The sequence below is a fragment of the Mandrillus leucophaeus genome, unplaced genomic scaffold, assembly GCF_000951045.1.
Source record: "Mandrillus leucophaeus isolate KB7577 unplaced genomic scaffold, Mleu.le_1.0 Scaffold225, whole genome shotgun sequence".
Classification (NCBI taxonomy): domain Eukaryota; kingdom Metazoa; phylum Chordata; class Mammalia; order Primates; family Cercopithecidae; genus Mandrillus; species Mandrillus leucophaeus.
In genome coordinates this window covers 1,845,247-1,865,780 of record NW_012102310.1, presented here as the reverse complement: position 1 = coordinate 1,865,780, position 20,534 = coordinate 1,845,247, and the positions used below count along the sequence as shown (strand labels likewise).

At 40.8% G+C, this 20,534-nt stretch overlaps 1 protein-coding gene across 1 annotated transcript in view; it reads left to right on the top strand.

Moving 5' to 3' along the window:
* The first annotated feature begins 3,793 nt into the window (after positions 1-3,793).
* The window catches only part of E2F7 (E2F transcription factor 7), a 41,666-nt gene continuing 24,925 nt past the window's right edge, over positions 3,794-20,534 (top strand). Inside the window, exons 1-4 of the mRNA XM_011981391.1 lie at positions 3,794-4,029; positions 4,745-4,837; positions 13,281-13,556; positions 18,640-18,808. Of these exons, the coding sequence (XP_011836781.1) occupies positions 4,745-4,837; positions 13,281-13,556; positions 18,640-18,808 (538 nt within the window). The 5' untranslated portion in view covers positions 3,794-4,029. The remainder of the gene's footprint in view (positions 4,030-4,744; positions 4,838-13,280; positions 13,557-18,639; positions 18,809-20,534) is intronic.

Genomic DNA, 20,534 nt, shown 5'->3' with positions numbered 1-20,534 from the left:
GTGGAAGACAGTGTGGTGATTCATCAAGGATCTAGAACCAGAAATACCATTTGACCCAGCAATCCCATTACTGGGTATATACCCAAAGGATTATAAGTCATTCTACTATAAAGACACATGCACACCTTTGTTTATTGCAGCATTGTTTACAATAGCAAAGACTTGGAACCAATCCAAATGCCCATCAATAATAGAAAATGTGGCACATATACACCATGAAATACTATGGAGCCATAAAAAAGGATGAGTTCATGTACTTTGCCGGGAGATGGATGAAGCTGAAAACCACCATTCTCAGCAAACTAATACAGGAACAGAAAACCAAACACTGCATGTTCTCACTCATAAGTGGGAGCTGAACAATGAGAGCACATGGACACAGGGAGGGGAATATCACCCCCTGGGTCAGTCAGGGATGGGAGGCAAGGGGAGGGGTAGCATTAGGAGAAATAGCTAATGTAGATGACAGGTTGATGGGTGCAGCAAACCACCAGGGCATGTGTATACCTATGTAACAAACCTGCATGTTCTGTACATGCATTCCAGAACTTAAGTATAATTTAAATATGTACACATATACACGTATATAAATATATATGTATATATACACACACACACATATATAGAAAGAGAGAGAAAAATATAGCCCCAAATTCTTTGACACTTCTCCCATTGAGAGTGAGGTATATGTCTTTTCCCCTTGAATATGGGTGGATTTTTGACTGCTTCCTCCCAAAAACTGTAGTGGAATTGATGCTATCATTTCTCAGGCTACATCACAAAAGGTGATACTATTTCCACTTTGCTACATGGCATGTTCATTTTGGATCCCAGGAGCCACCCTGGAAGAAGTCCAACTATCTTGAGCTACCATGCCGTAAGGAGGACCAGGCCATATGGAGAGGTCACATGTCAAGACTCTTCTTGATACTCCAGCCTAGTTCCCAGCCAACATCAGTGTTAACTGAATCACCGAGAGATTGACAAGTTATGTATGCATTCTGGGACTTAAAAACATCAATATAAAACATCAATATAAGTGTATTGGAATAATGTCTCTGAATTTGTCCATCAAATATTTATTTTCCAGTTTTCCTCCAAATCTAAGATAACTCCTATAATCAATGAAATTATAAGTGCCTGAAGTGATGTATCCACCTGAGTTTTTTTTTTTTTGTAACTTGAATAGTGGCTACATTTGTATCAAAATAGAAAAAGTACTTTTACTCTGAAAATGCTAGGAAAAGTTATGCACCATGAAACTGTCTAACCTCAAAGAAACCATCACTAGTATTTTGAAATATCAGAGAAATGAATGAACTTTAATAATTTGAATGTTGGTCTAGAAGGCTGACTGGTGGGCTCCAAAAAGGTGTGTTCATGTCCTAATCCCCAGAACCCATGAAGGAACATGACTCTGGAAAGAGGATCTTCCCAGATGCAATTAAATTGAAGATCTCAAGATGAGATCATCCTGGACTATCCAGGTAGGACCTAATTTCAGTGACTGGTATCCTCAAAGGAGACACATGGGAGAGCCTTAACAGACAAAAGAGAAAGCAACGTAACCATGGAAGTAGAGATTGGAGTGAGGCTGCCACAAGTCAAGGATTGTTAACAGCCACCAGAAACAGGAAGAAGAAAAGGATAAGAGCCCCTGGAGTGTAGCCCTGGGAACACCTTAACTTTCCAGAAATGTGAGAGAATAAATCCCTGTCCTCATAAGCCAGTTGTGGTAATCTGTTACAACAGCATTAGAAAATGAATACAGTTGGGAAAAGTATTTCCTTATCTACTTCCTGCTTCCATATATGTGCAAAATTTAATAAGTTGCAATTTTTTATTCTTTAAACGCCTCATTAGGTTTCTACCTACAAAAGAGTTTTCAGTTCAAAATGTTATTCCTATTAAAATGTCAGATTTTTATTACTATTGTTTCTTTTGTTTAATTTTTGCACACTTTTCTCTTTTCAATGTATGACCTAGCAGTGATTTTTTTTTTAAGGCTCTATTTACCAGCAATCTAGAGTACGAAGTGAAGGACGTGATTGAGCAGTCTGAATTCTGCTGAGAGTTCATTTAAAATATATGTATTTGAGGCCGTGCGCAGTGTCTCACACCTGTAATCCCAGCACTTTGGGAGGTGGAGGCAGGCGGATCACCTGAGGTCAGGAGTTCAAGACCAGCCTGGCCAACACAGTGGAACCCCGTCTCTACTGAAAATACAAAAAATAGCCGGGCGTGGTGGAGCACAGCTGTAATCCCAGCTACTCGAGAGGCTGAGGCAGAGAATCGCTTGAACCCAGGAGGTGGAGGTTTCAGTGAGCCGAGATCTTGCCACTACACTCCAGCCTGGGTGACAGCACGAGACTCCATCTCCAAAAATAAAATAAAAATATTTGGAGGGTAAGTGGTGAAGAGTGGAGCCTTGGTACAGAAAGGAAAATGATACCTTTGCTGTAAAGTATATGGGGTGTAGGGAAATGTCTGTACATTTAAGAATGTCTGATGCTTTAAGGCTGTCCCACATTTCAGTTGAGGGATATCCTACAAAATACTTGACCGATACAACTCAAAAATGTCCAGGTGTCAAAAATGAGGAAAGTATGAGAAACTGTCATAGCCAAAAGGAGCCTACAGAGACATGGGAACTAAAGGTAACGTGGTATCCTGAACAGAAAAAAAAAAAGGGCATTAGGAAAAAATTAAGGAAATCTGAATAAAGTAATGACTTTAGCTCAGAAGAATCTACCAATATTAGTTCATTAATTTCAAAAAATATTCTATACTAACACAAAATGTTAATAGTGGGTGAAATTGGGTGCTGAATATATGGGTATTCTTGGTACTATCTCAATTTTTCTGTAAATTGAAAACTTCTAAATAATAAAGTCTATTTTGTAAAAAAATCGATCACTACCAACATTCATATTTTAAACAAGAAACTGTAGGATGAAAGAAGTGAAACAGTTAATACAAATCAGTGGTGTTGAGGAAATTTTCTAGACTGTCGCCCAGAATGTTAGTCCCTATTGCAAAGAATTACTTTTTTACATAAAGCTTTTTCCCTCCTAATTATTTGCAATGTGCCGAAAAGGGAACACCAAAAAACATTTCCGGATTTGCCACACACACACACACACACACACACACACACACAAATTTCTGGTTTGGCTTCCAGTCTAGTCTCCAGGGCTAACTGGCGTGCCATCTGCTCACAGCAGAGCGGTAACCATGGTTCATGTGTCACACCAGCGTGCGGTGTTAGGAAGTTTGCCCCGGCAAGTCTGGACAACTCCGCTTCCGCACAGGTTGCTGAGGGCGGGTGGGGATGGCGGCAGCAGCATCCAGAGGGTGTAGATCGTTCTTCCAAACCCCATCTGCTTTCCTCTCCTCTGGCTGTGCCCGGGGTCCCCGGGCGCGGTAAGCCTTGGGGACGTGCGCGGGTCTTCTATGCATAACAAAAGAGCCCTCCTCCTCCTCCTCCTCCTCCTCCTCCTCTTCCTTCTCCCGCCGCCCCGCGCCGCCCCCACCTTGGCTTCCCGCGGCCGCCCGGGCCCGCGTCCACAGCAGGAATTGGCTCCCGGGCCCGAGGTTTCCAGGTACCCGGAAGGGGGAGGGGGCCGAGGCGGCAACAATTGGGCGGGTGAGGGCAAAACGCGCGACTCGGAGCGCCAAGACTCCGAGGGGTGGTGAGCCCGGGCCGTGCCGCCGCACGATTGGCCGGGGCCACCCCGCCGGCCGCCGCTGATTGGTGGATTCTCAAATTCGGTCTCAAGGCGCCAGAGGAGGTGTTTTAGCGGGGACTACGATCCAGGCTGGAGTCGCGCTCGGCGGGTCTGAGCGCTGGCGCTGTTGGGACGCCGCGGGGTCCCCGCCAGCCCAGGGCACTCGGCGCGGGGATCTGCGCACCTAGCTCTCCCTTCCCGATGCCGCCGCCCGGCTGCTGATCGCCGCACCACCTTCCCTCATCGGCTTGGGTCGGTGGAGGTCCCTGCAGAGGCAGGAAGCCTCCTTCGGAAAGCAGGGGTAAGCGGTAAGCGTGTGGCCCCAGCGCTGGTGGGGAGGCGGGAATTGGGATACGGGGACCACTCCCGCCCCGGCTGCCAACCTGCCACCCCTCACGTCCCCCGGCTGGCGAGGGCTCGAGATGTTTCTGCCGGGGGACCCGGTGCGCAGAGGGTGTGCCGGGTGCAGCTCTCCCTCCAGCCCGGCAGTAGAGGGAATTTGCCCTTCCCCACAACTTGGGGCTTTCATTGGAGGAGTTTATTTGGGGGATCTGCTTGGAGGCCTGGGAAGGGGCTACGCTCAGCGCTGAGTGGGTTTGGTCTGGCGATCGGGTTTCCTTCCCCCTGATTCAAAACCCCTCAAAGCCGAATTCCTCTCAGTTCTTTGCGCCAAAATTAACTGACCTGGGAGACCCTGTACTTTCTGACAGATTTGCCCAACACCCTTCCGACTTGGTAACTTTATTTTGCCGTCTAGTTTTTCATAAAGAAGTACTGTTTTTGTAGATTTTTTTTCTTCCCAGATTTTCAGTATTACTAAGCACACTTTAGGTGTTTGAGTTTGTTCGTGTGTTTTAGAAAGTTGAGGGTGGCTACAACTCCTGGAAATGCCCAGGATGTGCTTAGGCAAGGGGGAATTTCATACTGACAAACAAGTAACACATATGTAGATATTTTTGTTTGAGGAAAAGGTACCTAATTGCAAAATCATTTTCTAGTGTAATTGTGCATTACAGATGGAGGTAAATTGTTTAACACTAAAAGACCTGATCAGCCCCAGGCAGCCCAGACTGGATTTTGCAATTGAAGATGGGGAAAATGCACAAAAGGTAAGCTAACATAAACACCTTAGTTTCTAACATATTAAGGATGGTGATGTTGAATTCAATTAAGTGTTCCAACATGCCATTTGTATTTGTATTTAAGCATAGAAAGTAATATTGATAAACATTATAGAAACATTCTTTTTTAAAAAATAGAGCGATCCAAACTATTATTGTTGCAATTCTACTCTCAGATATAGTGGGAAAAATAGGTGAGGTTACATGTAATGTTGTAACCAATTTATATCCGTCAAAAATATGCTGGCTACAGCAATCAAAGTTTATAATACAGTTGTCAAGGGTGGTGTAGCTAATGCTTTGTAGGAATGCTAAGCCTCAGTTCCCAGGAAAATAGACCTTTGTAGGCATAAATGCGGGATTATTAAAGTGCTGTGAAATGTCTTCATACCGATGAACTAGCTCCCAGAGACTGTTCCATTCACCCAAGAGTAGACCAGTGCCTCCCATATAGGGAGATAAAGTGGCTGAACTCATCAGTATATTCTGAATATTTTACCATACTATTGCTAGTTTTGCACTGAGCCATTCCCTTACATTTTGCACTCCTTGTGATTTGTAAGACCAAGGTGTTGTTTTCAAGAAACATTACAAAGAAACTGGCCATAACAATGTCTCAACTATCTGAGCACTTTTTGGCAGAGGCAAATAGAAATAACAAAACAAGTTTTAGAAACTTTGAATATAAATCTGTGAGTAGCAACTTGGGCATTGAACTTCTCTGAGCTCCTGGTCTTATTTTTAGCATCAAAGTGAAACTCCTTGGTTGCAAAGCAACCCATGCTTATATGAGCCTTTGAAGAATACTTGATAATTGTTAATTTAGGATAGATGCGAAATTGTATGCTCCCCCATCTAGGGATTTTTTTTTTGTCTAGCATTTTGATTTATTTTTATTAGGTAAAGAAATACAGTAGTCCACCTTATCCACAGGGAATGTGTTCCAAGACCTGCGGTGAGTACCTGAAACTGTGGATAATAGTGAACCGGATTGCCATTAGTTGGAACACATTTCTGCTTATTCTGTTTATGTTTTCCACCCCCAAATTTAGTGCCTTTTCCATCTTAACTAAGCACTTATGTACCATGGCTATAACTTTTGCAGTTTGGGGTATGACAGCAAAACTAGCATGAATTTCTTTTTCATTCTTTACAAGTTCACAGATAGGAAATTCTTACAGTAGCTCTTAGCAACCTCGGTGTACGATTTTTTTCTTTCCTTAAGTCAAGAACGTTCACCTTTTCACTTAAAAGAAGCACTTTATCACTTCCCTTTGGCATATCCAAATGGCCAGCATCACTACTCTTGTGCTTTGGAGCCATTATGAAGTCAAATAAGAGTTACTCGAACATGAGCACTGCAATACCATGACGGCCAGCCTGATAACACAGTGGCTGCTAAGTGACTAATGAACGAGCAGGTAGTGTCTACAGTGCAAATACGGTGGACAAAGGGGTGAGTCACATCCCAAGCAGGACGGAGCAGGATGACGTGAGAGTTCATTACACAGAACTGCACACAGTCTAAAACTCATGAATTGTTTATTTCTGGAATTTTCCATGTGATATTTTTGGACCACAGTTGGCCACTGGAAGTGAAACCACAGATAAAGCGAAGATTATTTAAAGTGGCTTTTTTTTTTTTTTAATTATCTAAGTCATGAGGGTGGAAATGCCCAGACTTAAAGTGTATATTCAGAGTTTTGACTTTGAGAGTTTTAGAGCAAAACTTTGTGTTCCTTTCCAATTTGGATGGTTCAGCCTTGAAAAAATATATATCTGTACATTTATATAAAGTCTAAGTTAGTGCTTTGCTTCTCTTCCTTTGGGTCAATGACTTATCAAGTACCTTCAACAGGGACCCTTCTCCTCTAGCATCAGAAAGTGCTACTGTGTCCAGTCGAACTTTCACATTCTAATGTGTGTGGGAAAAAAACCTCAAGTGACTTAAAGAGATTGGGAAAGCAGTGAAAATGTTTGAAATAACATTTATAAGCAGGGATTATGTCACCTCAAATAGAAGGCAAGAGATGAGAACAGTGTGCTTTCATAGAGTTACTAGGAGGGGCTTCTGTCTCTCGTTTTCATGCTGCTATGAAGTAAAGGAAGGACGCTTTCTAGGGATAATGAAAACATGGGGTTTAAGAGCCAAGAGGTCCTGGGTTTGATTTCCTGCTTTGCCATTTGTTAGCTATGTGACCTAAAACAAATATACTTACAAGGTCTTTCAACAAATATTTTTGTTCCAGATGCTGGGGATATGGTGATTTAATGAGTTTCCTAATCTCCCTAAGTCCATTTTTTTCTTCCATGAATTGGAATTAATATATAATACTCCCCACATTGAGTTTTTGTAAAGCACCCATAAGCACATAGCCTTCACACTGTTTGGAATTAGACTGATAGCCTAAAGATGAGCATGATGTCCACCCTGCCCTCAGTTACCAGGGAGACTTTCAGGGGCCCAAATGTAAAACTATGCTGTGATTTGGTAAGTGCTATACTAGGCGTAGGAACAAATTACCTGGGCAGAAAGAAGAGGAGGAAATAAATTCATGGGAAGTTCAGAGAGAGTTAAAAAGCTTCACAGAGGAAGGGACATTTGGGCTAAGCATTAGTGGATGAGGAAGCTCAACCTCCAAGAAAGCAAGAGTGAACGAGATGGACATTTTAGGCAGAAGAAACAGCATGAGGTATGAGCATTCAAAAACTGTTCAAGAAATCAAGAGTGACTGGAAGCTAGTGGCGCTGAGTTGTTCCTTCTTGGAATCTCTCTGGGGAATACCTGGAGTGGTGTCTTGCTGGATCAGCGGTCATTTAGAGGATTTCTTTCTTGGCCATTTGCCCTTTGGTCAGGGTCTGTAAGTACTGTATTATGCATGCACCTTCTTACCAGTCATGGAGAAACTTTTCTTTAAAACATAAAGGAGTTTCCGGCTTCATTATCCAAAGTTACTATGCCTCTTACCTGTTTACAATGCACCTGAGACAACAAAAGTAGAAAACAGGTAGTCTGGGGCAAAGAGGCTAGGAGAGCTTTGTGAAGGAGCTAGCACTTGAGCTGTGGCGGGAAGGAAGGAATACTGAGTCTTAGGCAAGTAGAAAGGAGGGGAGCTAGTGAAGAAGTGGAAATGAGCATGGCATATTTGGGGACAATGCCCAAACTTAATGGACATGGGTGTTCTTTGAAGGTCATTCATCTCTTTTGGGAGTGGGTGAGAAGGAAGGTGAGTTCAGTTTAGAATATGTTTGTAGCTGTGTGATTTATAGGTAAATAAATATGTGCAGAAAGCAGCAGGTAGCCTGATTTTGGAATTCAGGAAAGGTCGTAATCAAGTCCGAACAGGAATTGTCAGCATACAGGCTGATTTTAAAGCTCTATACATGGGAGTGGCAAATAGTGAGAGAGCAGCAAAGGGTTGTGTGTGGACTCTTGCGGTTTGGTTTGTAAGAGTGAAAATAGAAGGAGGCTGAGAAGGCACAGCCAGAAGTATGAGAAGAACCAGGAGAGAAAGAAACAGTGGAATCTCACAAGTTAAGGGCTGAGAGTTCTATAGAGCAAAGAATAGTCAACAGTCTTAACTGCTGCAGTGAGGTCAAGTAAGATATTTTGCCATTGACTTGATCTGGCAAGTGAGAGGTGACCTAAGTAAGACCAGTGGATCAGAACAGACTGGTAGTTTGAGGGACCCCTAGGAGGTAGGCAGAGAAAACCCTCAGTGGGGATTGCTTCTAGAAAGTGTGCTCTGGAAAGAAGGAGAGTTGTTGGACCATAGCTAGAAGGAGATACTTTCTAACATGTAGTCGTTGCAATGAGACTTAAATAGTAGACAGAATTTCAACAGGCAAAGCCAGTGGCATTAAAGAGGAAGTGGTGGTGTGAGTGCGAGCTTTGCTGTGATAAAGTGCAGGGCAGGTCTGAGTAGCAAGGGGACTGTTTGGGCAGAATGTGGGATGTGCATGAGAGGGAACTGAAAAAGAGGTTGGCTAAATATGGCCCAGAGCTAATATATACACTTGACTGTGTATATTGTTTGAGATAACATGATCAAAGCCGTATCGGACACAGGAGCAGGACTAGAACCAAGACAACGAAGACCTTTCTGTGGCAGCACAAACCAGTTTACCTATAGTCAGTGTGCTGGTGTTATTAGTAATAATAATGAACATTTGTATAGCACTTCACAGATGACAGAGTGCTTTGACCTTCTGAGCTCATCATCACAGCAACTCTATGGTAGGTAAGCCAAGGTGTATTACCTCTATTTCTATAGAGAACTAGAGGGCCATTTGACAGGATACATTTCTCCAGACACTCTAATGGAGGGAGTGATTTCCAGGCTGTTGCAGGTTAGATTTCCTGAAGCAGATCTTACCCAGAGGTTAAGTGTGCAGGAGGTTTATTAGGAAGTACTCTTGGGATCAATGCCTATGGAAGGGACAGGAAGGCATGGAATTGGACAGAAGGATAAGTGGAGCTGCAATACTGTCACAGTGGAAGTTACCCTCTGGGGAGTTCCAGGGCAGCCATCAAAGGAGTCCAGAGTTGGGGCAAGGAGGCCTGGCTTTTTTTTATTTTGAGACGGAATCTCGCTCTGTCGCCCAGGCTGGAGTGCAATGGCATGACCTTGGCTCACTGCAAGCTCCGCCTCCCGGGTTCACGCCATTCTCCTGCCTCAGCCTCCAGAGTAGATGGGACTACGGGTGCCTGCCACCACGCCCGGCTAATTTTTGTTTTTGTATTTTTAGTAGAGACGGAGTTTCACCATGTTAGCCAGAATGGTCTCCATCTCCTGACCTCGTGATCCGCCCACCTTGGCCTCCCAGAGGCCTGGCTTTTATATGTCTGTGCTACTTCTGCCAGCCAGTGAGTACAGGAGAGGCTTCCCAGGAAGTGGTGTGACCTTGGACGAGTCAGCCGTCTTCAGCCAAAGCCTTCCGGTTATGGGATGACTGTTGGCATTACTTCCAGCAGCTGGGGAATGAGTCATGTCTGAAGTGATAGGGTGCATCCCAGCATCCACTCCACAGCGAGGCAGCCTTGCTAGAAAACCTTGGAGATAGACACTTTCATCTAAATTCCTCATTTTATACATACGGAAACCTGGGCCCAGAAAGAATAAATGGTTGTCCAGGATCAAAAAGATACAAACAGCTGGGACACAAATCAGGTTTCCATTGCAGTGCCCTTTCCACAGCCGTATGTGCTGTCAGCATAGCAGGACAGATAGATGGAGCAAGGTGTGACTAGATTGCAATTGACTTTCTGTCCACCTGAGACCCTAGAATACAACTGGCTTAGCATTGTTTTCTCTTGATGTAGAGGTGTAATACAATCATAACCTACCACATGACCTAACTCCCATCCTACTTTAAGTATTCGGTAAACTACAGTGAAAATATATCAAAGTGTATGAAGAAATAATCCATTCTCAATTGCTCCCTTGCTAGGGAAAAAGTAACTCTGTTGGAAGCAATGGAGAAGGCGTGTAAATCTCTGTCCACCCAGCATGCCTGGACCACACCCTCCACCATGAGGATAGCTTTTGGAATAACGCATCAAAGCACAGTGTTCTTTGAGTACCTGCAGTGGGCAAGGCATTGTGCCAAAAATTGTGACTAACAGGACGTGTAGAACTTGCTTCTTGACCTTCTCAAGAGCACAGTCTTGTTATTGAGACAAGACACACATCCAGGAAGTTAAATAGCAATATGATGTGCTGTAGTATATTTAGCTCGAAATGTGAGTGAATGGTAATAAAGAATAGAAAAGAGGGAAAAGATAATAGCTAAGTTTTATTGAGCGCTCCCTATATTCCAGGAACTAATCTCATAACCCTTGAGATTGGTATTTTTATGAACTTCATTTTCAGTTGAGAGAAATAAAGTATAGTGAGGTACAGGAACTTGCCACACTCACCCCTGCTGATATGTAAGCAGGGGCAGGTTAGCTGGACCTACATCCTGCGCATCTAACTATTTCCCCATGCTGCCTCTCCCTAGGTGCTAGTGGGGATCAGTGGCTTGCTGGCTACCTTTGGTTGGAGCTGGGAAAAAGATAACTTCCTCCCGGTCTGTACCCAGGACACAAGCTCATTTTTAGATGCAGAATTTCAGAAAGTTCTGCCTTCAGCTATTTCTTGCATACCAATGATTTTACACTGAATGAGGTCATAGGTGACCTCAGGCAAGTTATTTGACTTCTCTGTGCCTCAGTTTCTTCATCTATACAATGGAAAAATATTACTGCCTATGTCACAGGATTGGATGAGGAGTCAATACATGCAAAATACAGGAAACAGGGTGTGGCACATAGTAAACAGTAATTTCCCTTGAGAGTTCACCTGTAGAAGCCTTTATCAGAATAGCACACTAACAGGGACTTGTTAAAAGAGGTGGGTAGATGCAGCACTCTGGGCCGGGTACTTACTGTAGTATGAGAAATCGCCACTTCCACTGACTCCTCTCCTTCTGCTTACACTAGCACCGAATGTTGCCATGGCTAGCTTGCAGCTTCTGCTGATCCAAGGAGCAAGAGTTGCCTTGCCTACACAAACTCCAGTTTCTCCCAATATTTTACCTCTTCACACATTGCTCATTTATAGGAAAACACTATTGTAAACCCCTGCTCAACCAAAACACCACCATTCAGTAGCTGTATAGAGTGTACAGGGACAGAGTGACAGATAATTCATCTCCCTTTGTAATTATGTAAGACACTGTTGACTGCAAGGGAATACTACAGAAAGCAGAATCTTTCTGTTTTTGAATATTGAATTACCAAATTCTCATATTGAATTTTTGAAACTTTTTTAGAGGAAAGATACATTTTAATTACTTGGTAGTTCCAAAGGTGGATTCTATATACTTCGTCTTTTTTTACAATGGGCCCATTGTTAATCTTTTCTTAGAATTATTTAAGACATTCTACCTCAAAGTGTGGTCTGGAGGCAGATGCTATTCCACAAACTATCACTAGGGTGCAAAAAAGAATGAAACTTGGGAGTTAAGCACTTAAAAACCTCAGTAGTCTAGGTGTGGTGGCTCATGCCTGTAATCCTAGCACTTTGAGAGGCCAAGATGGGACGATTAGTTGAAGCCAGGAGTTTGAGATGAACCTTGGTAACACAGTGAGACCCCAATCTCTACAAAAAATTTTAAAAGGCCAGGTGTGGTGTCTCATGCCTGTAATTCTAGCACTTTGGGAGGCGGAGGCAGGAGAATCACTTGAAGCCAGAAGTTCAAGACCAGCCTGGGCAAAATGGTGAGACCCCCGTCTCCACACAAAATTTTAAAAATTAGCTGGGTGCAGTGGTGTGCACTGGAAATGGTGTGCACACCACTGTACTATGCACACCACTGGAAATCCCAACACTTTGGGAGGCTGAGGTGGGAAGATCACTTGAGCCCAGGAGTTTGAGGCTGCAGTGAGCTGTGATCATGCCACTGCACTCCAGCCTGGGTGACAGAGCGAGACCCTATCTCCAAAAAATAAAATAAAGTATTGGGTGTAGTGGTGCATGTCTGTGGTCCCAGCTACTCGGAAGGCTAAGGCAAGAGGATTGCACATGCCCAGGAGTTTGAGGCTGTAGTGAATCACGATCACACCACTGTACTCAGGCTGGGCAACAGAGTGAGACCCTATCTTTAAAAAAAAAAAAAAAAAAAAGGAAGAAAAATAAACCTCAGTAGCAATTCAGTATTGCCACCATATCCAAGCTTATGATTAGTGGTCTCTTGTTGAAGAAGCTATGGGTCAGTTTGAGTGACAAACTCAAATGGCAAATCCCATCTGGTGGGAGTTGTGTTGCATATTAGTCCTATGAAGTAAGGTCACATATCAGTTAGCAGGAGTTTGGAAATCTAAAAAAACGAGTCCTTTACCATGGGTAGTTTGAGATGCACTGCTCTAGGAGAATGACATTAGAGAGCTCTCTAGGTTGACTTAAAATGTGGGATTTTGTTGGATGCTCTTCCATTAACTGGTCCTGCTACTAAGTGCTGTATTAGCACTGGTGCACAGTGAACTACAAAAGCATTGTTGCTCTTCACTAGTCAATGCAAACTTGTAAGCAGTGTTTGAAAAAAGATGACACTTAGAAACAATATGGACTCAACCGGCATTCGCCCTCATAGTCCTCATCTGTTACAAACATGCAACAGTAACAGATACGTTGTGATTTCTCTTACAGAGATACCATGAAAGATAGGTGTAAAAGGAGTAGCAGATTATAATCTACTTCTCACTGGAGCCACTCTTCGATTCCTATGACGTCTGCTACTTTTTGTTAGTCCTATCCTAATACTTTTCAGCCCTAAACATACGGTCCTATTTGTATTTTCAAGTCTTAGTGAATGGTGGGAACAAAGTGTACTCTTAGCTGATACCTGCCCTTTCTCATTCTTGCTAAAAGTCTCTTTTTTAAAATAGGAAAATATATTTGTTGATCGCTCAAGGATGGCCCCGAAGACTCCAATAAAAAATGAACCAATTGATTTATCAAAGCAAAAAAAGTTTACTCCAGAAAGAAATCCCATTACTCCAGTGAAGCTTGTTGACAGACAGCAAGTGGAACCATGGACACCCACAGCTAACCTGAAGATGCTCATTAGTGCTGCCAGCCCAGATATAAGGGACCGGGAGAAGAAAAAGGGACTATTCCGACCCATTGAAAACAAGGACGATGCATTTACAGATTCTCTACAGGTAAACAGACTGTGCTTCTCAGGAATTTTATAGAACTTAAACAATTTTACTTGATTATTAAAAAGTCCTAGAACTCTCAACTTTTCAGCTCCTATTAAGCCAAAAGCAGTGGCAAACTGAATATCTTTTGATTTATAGCAGAATTCTCATTCTATCTTATTTTTCATAATGAATGCTTTCTTTTCTGTATGATAGTCCCTGGACGAGGGCTCATTTTAAAATGATAAATGATATTTAATCATTTTTATTTAATGAAGGAATTTAGATTATTTAAATGCTACTGTGAATTTTAATTTTGCCCAGATTTTAGGGATAATATTAATGTAAATAGTTTTTATTTAGGAAATTCCATTATTATATAAGTTCAGTTAGTTTGGGGCTCTATTGACGTTAAGCCATCTTTAAGTCACCTGTTCTGTGGGGAACCAGTGCTGTGGAATAAGCAGCATGTCTATACTTTGTTTAAAAAAAAAGAGTCCATTATTTTCACTTCCCATCAAGCTTTTTCCTAGACTTTCTAAGAAAAGTTCCGCAGATTTCAGTATTCTTAGCCATTTTTCTCTTTTTGGCGGATTTTTCAAGCTATAAAAATTGCTAAAATGAAGTAATTGGGAAGAGAGAAAAAAGATGTCTTGAATTACAACTTGAAATTCATAGAACAAAATGAATTTAATCTGTTCTATATATTGCAGTGGTAGATTAGTGCTAGTAGTAAGAGATTCTTTCACGTAACTAAATACAAATCACACAGTAGTTCCTACGTTCTTGAAGCCAGAGGAATTTCACAATTCCTTTTTTTAAGTCTGGGCTGTTCTTTGGCTTCCTGTTTAATATTTGATGTGCAACACCCAAGGAGCTGGTTTCTAAGGCCTTGGGTTCAAATCACTAGCTGGGTGAGTGGGGGATGTCACTCAGGATCTCTGCATCTCAGTTTACTCACCTGTAAAATGAGGGTCGTGGTACCTGTCCTGGTTTTATTGGGGTTCTAAAAACTAAATAAGATTAAATATGCCTTTTGTTGTCAAAGGCATATAAGTATTAGATTTTTTGTAATTTTTTTTGACAAAAATATAGCAAAGTGAAAATCAGCCAGTGGGAATTGTTAGTGACCTCTTTCACAAGGTAACATTGTTGATCTCTTACTTTGGTAGAACTAGTTGTTCTACCAAACACGCCCCTAAAACAATTAAAATTTTGGTTTCTACCCAGGCTTTATAGAGAGATTTTAGCTGATCAGTCACTAGAAATGTTCACCACCTGTAGGAAGTAAATGCCTAAAATTTTGGCGGATTTAAAACTGACTTTCTTTTAAAATTTAGGGCTTTAATATCTTTCAGCAGTGTTTTACAATTTTTGGTATAGAGGTGTTATACATCTGTTGTCAGATTTCTCTCTAGGTTTCCAAATTTTTTGATGCCATTGCAAATTGTATTTTTTTTTTTTTAGTTTCAATTACCAATAGTTTGTTTCTAGTATATACAAATACAATTGATTTGTGTGTGTGTATGTGTATTGATCTTGTATCCAGAAAACTTATTATGCTGATGCTTTTAATGTCTGATTTATTAGATCAAAGTCAAGTGTTTTAAGTAGTTTGTTTTTTTTTTCCTTTTTCTAACTTTTATTTGAAGTTCATTGGGTACATGTGCAGGTTTGTTACATGGGTGAATTGCACTTTGCGAGTGTTTGGTGTACAGATAATTTGGTCACCCAGGTAATCATCATAATATCCAATAGGTAGTTTTTCAATCCTCACCCTCCTCTCACCTTCTACCCTCAAATAGGCCCTGGTGTCTATTGTTCCCTTCTTTCTGTCTCGGGGTACTCAATGTTAAAACAGACTTTTAATATCTTTTTTAAACTAGTCTTTATTACTTTTTGATAGACTATTTGATCATCTAAAATACACTTATCCTTTGCAGTACCTTTAACACCATGAATCTACCTCTCAGCCCAAAAATGGGTACACTGTAATTAATTTACATCTCTCTCCCCAGCAGAGTAACCACTCTTCTGAATTTGTATGTATAGTCTTAGGGGACTTGCTTTTGTCAATCAACATACATCCTTAAGTTTTTGCATGTAGCTGTAGTTCTTTCATTGCTGTTTGATAATCCACTGCATGACTACACCACAATTTATTCATTCTCCTGTTTGTAGCTATTTGCAGTTTAGGGCTAATACAGACTATGCTATGATATCGTTCTTGTTTATGTCTCCTGGTGTACATACACAACAGTTTCCCTTGGATAGTGGTTCTCAAAGGGTCATCTGGGGACCTCAGGGTCCACAGACAGTTTTCAGAGAGTGAGGAGGTCAAAACTCTTTTCGTAATTATACAAAGACCTTTGCCATTTGAACTCTCATTCTCTCCCAAGTATACACTGGAGTCTTCCAGGAAGTACATGATGTGGATATTGCAACAGACTGACTACAAAAGGCAAACACAAGAATCAGTTCTCTTCTATTAATCCAGAAACTAAAGAGATTTGAAAAATAACATTTAAAATACCCCTTTCTCACAAAACATTTTAACTGCCTCAATTTTAATTTCTAACATGGTAACTATCAATAGATAACCTACATAAACAAAAAGCCCTGTGGAGTCCTCAGTAATTTTTAAGAACATAAAGGGGTCCTGTGAGCAAAATGTTTGAGAACTACTGTTTTGGGTACATACCTACTGGTGGAGGTGCTAGGTCATTAGATATGCAGATGTTCACAAGATAATGCCAAATTGCTTCCCAAAGTACTATTTGCCTCCCCCTGGAAATAAAGTTTTAGTCATCCATATCCTCTCTGACACTTGAAATTGTCTAATTTAGTAATTTCTGCTAATCTCATGATTATACAATGTATATCTTTTTGTGATATTCATTGGCTTTTCTTTGATTACTCATGAGATTAATCTTCTTTCCACATGTTTACTGGCCATCATGTTTTTTGCTCCTCTGTGAAAAGCCTGTTTGTGTTCTTGGCCAATTTTAATTGTTTTTTTTTTTTTTGATGTTGTTGTATGGATTTGTAGGAGTTGATTATATAATGATACTAAACCTATATTATATGTGTTATGTATCTGTTCTTTCAGTTCGGTAATTGTCTTTTCCCTTTATGTTATTTCTTGATGGACAAAAGTTCTTAAGTTTAATATAGTTCATTTTTTCCTTTTAAGGGTAATGTTTTTTGTGTCTGAAGAAGCTCTTCCCTATTCCAAGGTTAGAAAAATATTCTCCTTCATTTTCTTCATTTAAAATTTGCTTTACATGTTGAAATCCTTGATCCATTTGGAATTGCATTTTGTGTATGGTGTGAGTCAAGAATACAACTTTGTTTTTCTATACGTATCATCAGTTGTCCCTGCACCATTTATTCAGGAGATCTTTCTCTTCCCCTCAGCTCGCAGTGCAACTGCTTTCATATCAAAATTCCATTTACATGTGTGTCTGTTTCTGGACTCTTCCTGTTCCATTGTCCATCCCTGCCCTAATACCCTATTGTAATAAGCACTGATAATCAGGTAAAACAGGACCCTCAGCTTATTTTTCTTCAGAGTCTGTGGGCTACTCTGGGCTGTTCTTCCATGTGTATTTCAGATTGGATTTTATTGAGATTGCATTTAATCTAGAGATTAAGAATTAACCTCCTTAAGATACTGAGTTTTCTTATCTATGAAGACAATATATTTCACTAAATTTTAAGTATTCTTTAAAATCTAAGTTTTAGGATTTTATACGAATAGATTTTTGTTAGATTTATTTCTAAAATCCTTATCATTTTTGTTGCTATCGTAAATGATGTCTTTTCAATGTATTTGCTGTTACTGTTGTATAGGAATGCAGCTGATTTTTAAAAACATAGTATCTTGTATTCAACTACCCTGCTAAATTATCTTACTATTTTTAATGATTTGTCTGAAATTCTTTTGAGTTTTTGTGTGAATAGTGGCATATTCTGCAGAAGGAAAGTAGCTGATTCCTTTCCAGTCCCTGTGCCTCAGTTTCTTTTTGTTGTCCTCATGCATTGACTAGGGTCTTCAATATGATACAGAAGAGAAAGTGATAATGGGCATCCGTATTGTTTCCTGACTTTAAGGGAACACGTCCAAGGTTTTACAAATAGATGTTTTCATGAATACCCTTCATTGAAGAAGTTCTCTGTTATTCCTAGTTTTTTTTATTATTGTTATTATTATACTTTAAGTTCTAGGGTACATGTGCACAGCGTGCAGGTTTGTTACATATGTATACATGTGCCATGTTAGTGTGCTGCACCCATTAACTTGTCATTTACATTAGGTGTATCTCCTAATGCTATCCCTCCCCCCTCCCCCCACCCCACGACAGGCCCCGGTGTGTTATTCCTAGTTTTTTAAAGGTGTTTTTGAAAATCATGAATGACTGTTAAATTTATCAAATGTTTTTTCTGAATCTATAGAAATGATTATATGACTTTTCTCTTGAATCTGTTTGTCGAAAAGCCTTTTACTTTCTTGGGGCTTGAATGGAGCCCCTTTCAAATGTGGGTTAAGGAGACAGGATGATAGTTTAATGTATTTACAAATAAAAGGATAAGGAAGAATATGATTGGACTGCCTTCATTCACTTTCATCAACCTTTGATCAATTGTAAAATCTAAAGCAGTTTGGTGACAGAATGCAGACCAGTGCATCTGAAACTTCCACGTCAAATAAAAATCACCTAGAATCTTATGAAAAGGCAGATTCTGATATAGCTGATGCCTGAGCTTCTACATCTCATAAGCTCTTGGTGATGCTGATTCCACAGGCCCAGCGAGCGCACTAGTAGCTAGACCGTAGCAACCTGTAAATGACTTGCATTTTTCATTTGTCAAACTTTTCACTAATAGACTCAGCCTCAAATTATAAAGGAGAAAAAAAAAATCAGTCCAAAGAAGACAATAGATAAAACATTCAGGGAATGAGATTAGGAAATGTATTTTAACCAGAATCTAGGATGGTGTGGATTGAGATGTCCCCCCAGTTTGCCAGTACTGGCCATTGCCGTTTCTCCATTAGGATGTTAACTGTGACATCTTCCCCCTCCCTTCTATCTGCCCTCTGTAGCTTGATGTTGTTGGGGACAGTGCTGTGGACGAATTTGAAAAGCAAAGGCCAAGCAGAAAACAGAAAAGTTTAGGACTCCTGTGCCAGAAGTTTCTAGCTCGCTATCCAAGTTATCCCTTGTCAACTGAGAAAACTACCATCTCCCTAGATGAAGTTGCTGTCAGTCTTGGTATGTATCATCAGATTACCTGGAGGCCTGTCTCCAGTTACAGTGGGAAACTGGTTTCCTTGGGCAGGCTGAAGGTTGAGGTAGTGTGGGCCCCTCAATTGGGTGAAGACAGAGGAATAGGCAGAGCTTCCTTTGTCATTGTCAAATTTGTTTTCATTATACACAGAATTTCAGGGAGCCTCCAGGACCAAATGAGAATGCAGTCTCTTTTAACCTTAAAATATATTTTTATAATAGAGTTTCATTACAAATTAGTATCTCATACTTTAAATTCATCCTACTTCAGACAGATGCAAAACTATTTAGAAATAGCCTGCTTTTTATTTTTAATAATGCTTCCAGGAGTTCAGAACTGGTGTGATTTCAACTTTGTAAAGCAAGATTTGAGAGCAAGAGCATTATGTTTAAAGCCCTATACGATGATTGGCACAGCAAGTGGGTCAAACTAGGAAAAGGTCGTTTGGACATAACTCAAACAACTAAATCTTATAACAAAGAAGAATCCGTGTGTTCACGTGCATGAGTGTATGATGTGAGATGGGTGTATGTGCTGGAAATATGTATACACCTGCTTCAGAATAGAGACCCCTAGTGGACATTGCAGTTAGTTCCAGAATGAATGTGTTGTTGACAATCGTTAAGTAAGCAGAAATCACAATGACTTGAAGGTGTCAGGGTGTCCCCTTAAAAATAGGAAGGTTTTACATACACACAAAAAAAGAAAAAGTTCGGAAGAAATCAGCTAAATAAATGATAGATTATAATTTTTAGTTTGTTTCTTAGTTCTATTTCCTCCATATCCTAGAGAAATGTGCCCAAGTAGAGAAACGTCAACTTGAATTATTCAAGCTGAAAGCTAAATAGATTTGGTTGTTGGAAACTGAGAAGAAGAGATAGTGGGTTATGATAAGAAGACCATGGGCTGGGCTTTGGGTCACATGGGGCTAGATTTGAAGCCCAGCTTTCTAATTTACAGGCTGTAAGAGCTTTAAAAAGTGAATTAACCTTTTTATTTTATTTATTTATTTTTTTGGGGGGTCTATAACTTAGAGACTGCAGCACCTACCTTGCAGAGACATAGCAAAGTTAGGGATAATGTCAGTAACATGCCAAAGTCAATGGCTGGTATGGAGAGCTCTTATTATGTGGAACAGTTTCTACTCAGCTCTTCCTAGAATGTCGATACCTTAGCTGCCTTGTCCATCTCTATAGGAAGAGGAAGTAGAGTGCTATGGTTTGGGGGCCGATTTGGAGCCCAGAAGTGTAATATAGTATTCTAGGATTGGGGGCAATTAATCAAAAAAGGGAAAGTGAGCCAACTGAGCATCAAAAAATGGGGTCCCTTGCTGGCCCTGGGGTGTATCAGTTGCATTCACATGGCATTTCTAATGGGAGGGTGTATGGAATGTTATACTCTCTCAACAAGATGTGTTAACATATGGAAACAGACTGGAATAAAGAAGCAGGCAGTTTTGGGCAAGGGACTATTGACTGCTCCTGCCAGCATCTTCCAGTAGGCATGGTGAAGAGCCAGTTGAGGGCTTTTGGGTCCAAGGTTCTAGAAACTAGTCTTACAGTAATGAAGGTAAAATGACAGATTGTCTGATACCCTTCTCATTGGGGTTCATGAAGCCTACTTCCTCCATGTACCCAACTTCCATTAAGGAGTCTTGCACTGGTGTCCCTGCAGAAGACAAAGGATTAGATGTTTGAGGGCTGTGTTGTA